Consider the following 2,166-nt stretch of genomic DNA (forward strand, 5'->3'; position numbering starts at 1 on the left):
TTAAAATCTGGCATAATTCCACCAACCGATGGCAAGAAGGGATCACAAATTTTTCGAGGGCAGATGTGAGATCTCGATGTTTTTCACTTTCCGATTTCAGCTGGTTTTGTGTGCTCTCTAGCAGCACCAAAGAGATCATGAATCAGGGGCAACCTGACAGTCGCAACTGTATGCGAAACGCGAGATGTTGTCAGTGAACAAATAGAGCCAATGATACACGGAACATACCACCGTTCATGGTGACTGTACTAGTAGTCCTATTCTTTCCCCGAACCAAAGCACAGGCACAGCCAAGCAGATCAAAGGAAAGGAAAGGACAGATAAGATAATCCCCTCAATACAGTACACTGCATGCAATATCCAGATGGTTCCCTGCAGCAATTTAACAAGATACACCACCGCCACCACGAACATCAACAATACTACAACTACCAACTACAGTAGTTTCTAGGCAGCATGAGCAACCAAGCCGACATAGGCGAGCATCACATATACTAGATTGGAATAGAACCGATGAGATGAGACGAGGGACTGAAACTCGGAAGGAATCGGATGCCGAAGTGGAGCTGGAGCTAGCCTGCGTAGATGTGGACGCCGATGGCGATGAGGAAGATGGTGATGAGGGCGAAGTAGAGGACGGCGTGGACAAGGATGGCGATGCCGCTGGTGTGCATGGTGCCGAACCCCACGATCCGGCCGTGCGCCGGCAGCTGGAACAGCAGCCCCGGCGTGAGCAGCACGAACAGCACCGTCGCGATCACCACGGGGCCCCAGTCCGCCATCTCGATCCCACGCTCCTCCTCTCGATCTCTCGATCGATGCCCTTCTCCCTCTCTCAAGCTTGCGTTTCTTGCGATTTCTCTCTGGCTCTGTTTCTCGGGGGAAGCAGGGGAGTAATTACTGGCCGGCAGGTGAGTGTGTGCGAGCAACGTTGCGTTTAAGGAGGAGCGCGCTTGCACAGTTGCGCTAGTGTGACTCAACGGGCAAAGCAAATGGTCGGCGGGACGAGCCAAGGGTGGCCCGCGCGGGTCTGTGGGGGAGACCGTGGGCGGACGCGCGGCGGGTCACGCGGCCTGCCTGCTCGCTCACCGCGGGGCCAGCGCGCATCTGGAGACCCACCTGTCATCTATACGGCACGGGCGGGGGTGCGGAGCCTCGGCGGTGCGGTGTTCAGGGGAGGGGAACGCACGGCACGCACCATGCACACCTCGGGCTTCGTTTCGTACTGGCTCCGTCCCACGAGGCGGCCGCGGCTAGCTTTTCAAATCCTTTGGGCGGCCACCTCTCGGTTTGGCCGACGACGGGACGTCGCGTTGCGTGCTTGCGCTGTGTGTGTCTCGCTCTCCGTCCCGGCATGGCTCGGTTTGGCCGTTTCCCCTCGTGCGGATTGGCGGAGCCCGGGCTCCGCAGTGGCGTGTGCTGTGCTGCCCCGCCGTGTGACTGCCCGACTGGTGTGGGTCGCGCTGTTGCCTCTGCGTTTCCCACCTGCGAAAGCGCCAAAGGAGGCGCGACGTGCGTAGAACGAGCAGCAGCACCGTTCTTTCGATCCCGTCGACGAAAGCGAGCTGATCTGACTGCCGACGAAAAGAGAACGAACGGCATGATGAGATTCGCAGAACAAAACAGGCACCTTTTTCCCTGTGTGTGGCGCCGCTTTTAACAGGTGTCAAGAAAAGATATGCTTCTGCTGCGGAGAGGAAGGAGGCTTTGTTCCAGCGATGCCTTTCGTAACGGGAACGGGAAAGCTGGAGGATCGACACGGACACCACATGGAGTGCCTGTTCTGTTGGGGATTATTATGTCCATAAATCGTGCTCATACAGATCTCTAGATAATACTGGTAGTATCAACCAAAGGACCGGCCTGACGGGATCAGCCCAAGGCCATGCGCATGTGACACTAGCTAAGTTATGGCACAGTTCGAGATTCCTTTGTCTGCGACTCTGCGTATTAAGGCAAAGACGGTGAGGTTATACTAGTAATATGTACAGTACATGCCCTCCTTTTAAGGCTTCGATATTCGTCTCGATTCGTCCGCTGCGTAGCATACGGGATGTCTTTATCATGTTGCTGTCATCGAAAGCTTGGCATATCCAAAACGGACCCAATGCAAGAGGGGAGAGGTAAGTTTTGGTAGTTCTCGCTTCGATTCAAGCTCTTGCACAC

The 2,166-nt window shown here is 55.6% G+C and overlaps 1 protein-coding gene across 1 annotated transcript; it reads right to left on the reverse strand.

Moving 5' to 3' along the window:
* Positions 1–214: 214 nt before the first annotated feature.
* Positions 215–1,015, reverse strand: LOC133922096 (uncharacterized). Its single transcript, XM_062367270.1, has one exon. It carries the CDS (start codon positions 780–782, stop codon positions 573–575), a length of 210 nt encoding a protein of 69 aa, XP_062223254.1. The 5' UTR covers positions 783–1,015; the 3' UTR covers positions 215–572.
* Positions 1,016–2,166: the final 1,151 nt, after the last annotated feature.

The sequence above is a fragment of the Phragmites australis genome, chromosome 6 (assembly GCF_958298935.1).
Source record: "Phragmites australis chromosome 6, lpPhrAust1.1, whole genome shotgun sequence".
NCBI lineage: Eukaryota > Viridiplantae > Streptophyta > Magnoliopsida > Poales > Poaceae > Phragmites > Phragmites australis.

Bases quoted from the DNA above. Each gene is read 5' to 3' on its own strand.
- LOC133922096 (XM_062367270.1), bottom strand. From the start codon at position 782: ATGGCGGACTGGGGCCCCGTGGTGATCGCGACGGTGCTGTTCGTGCTG.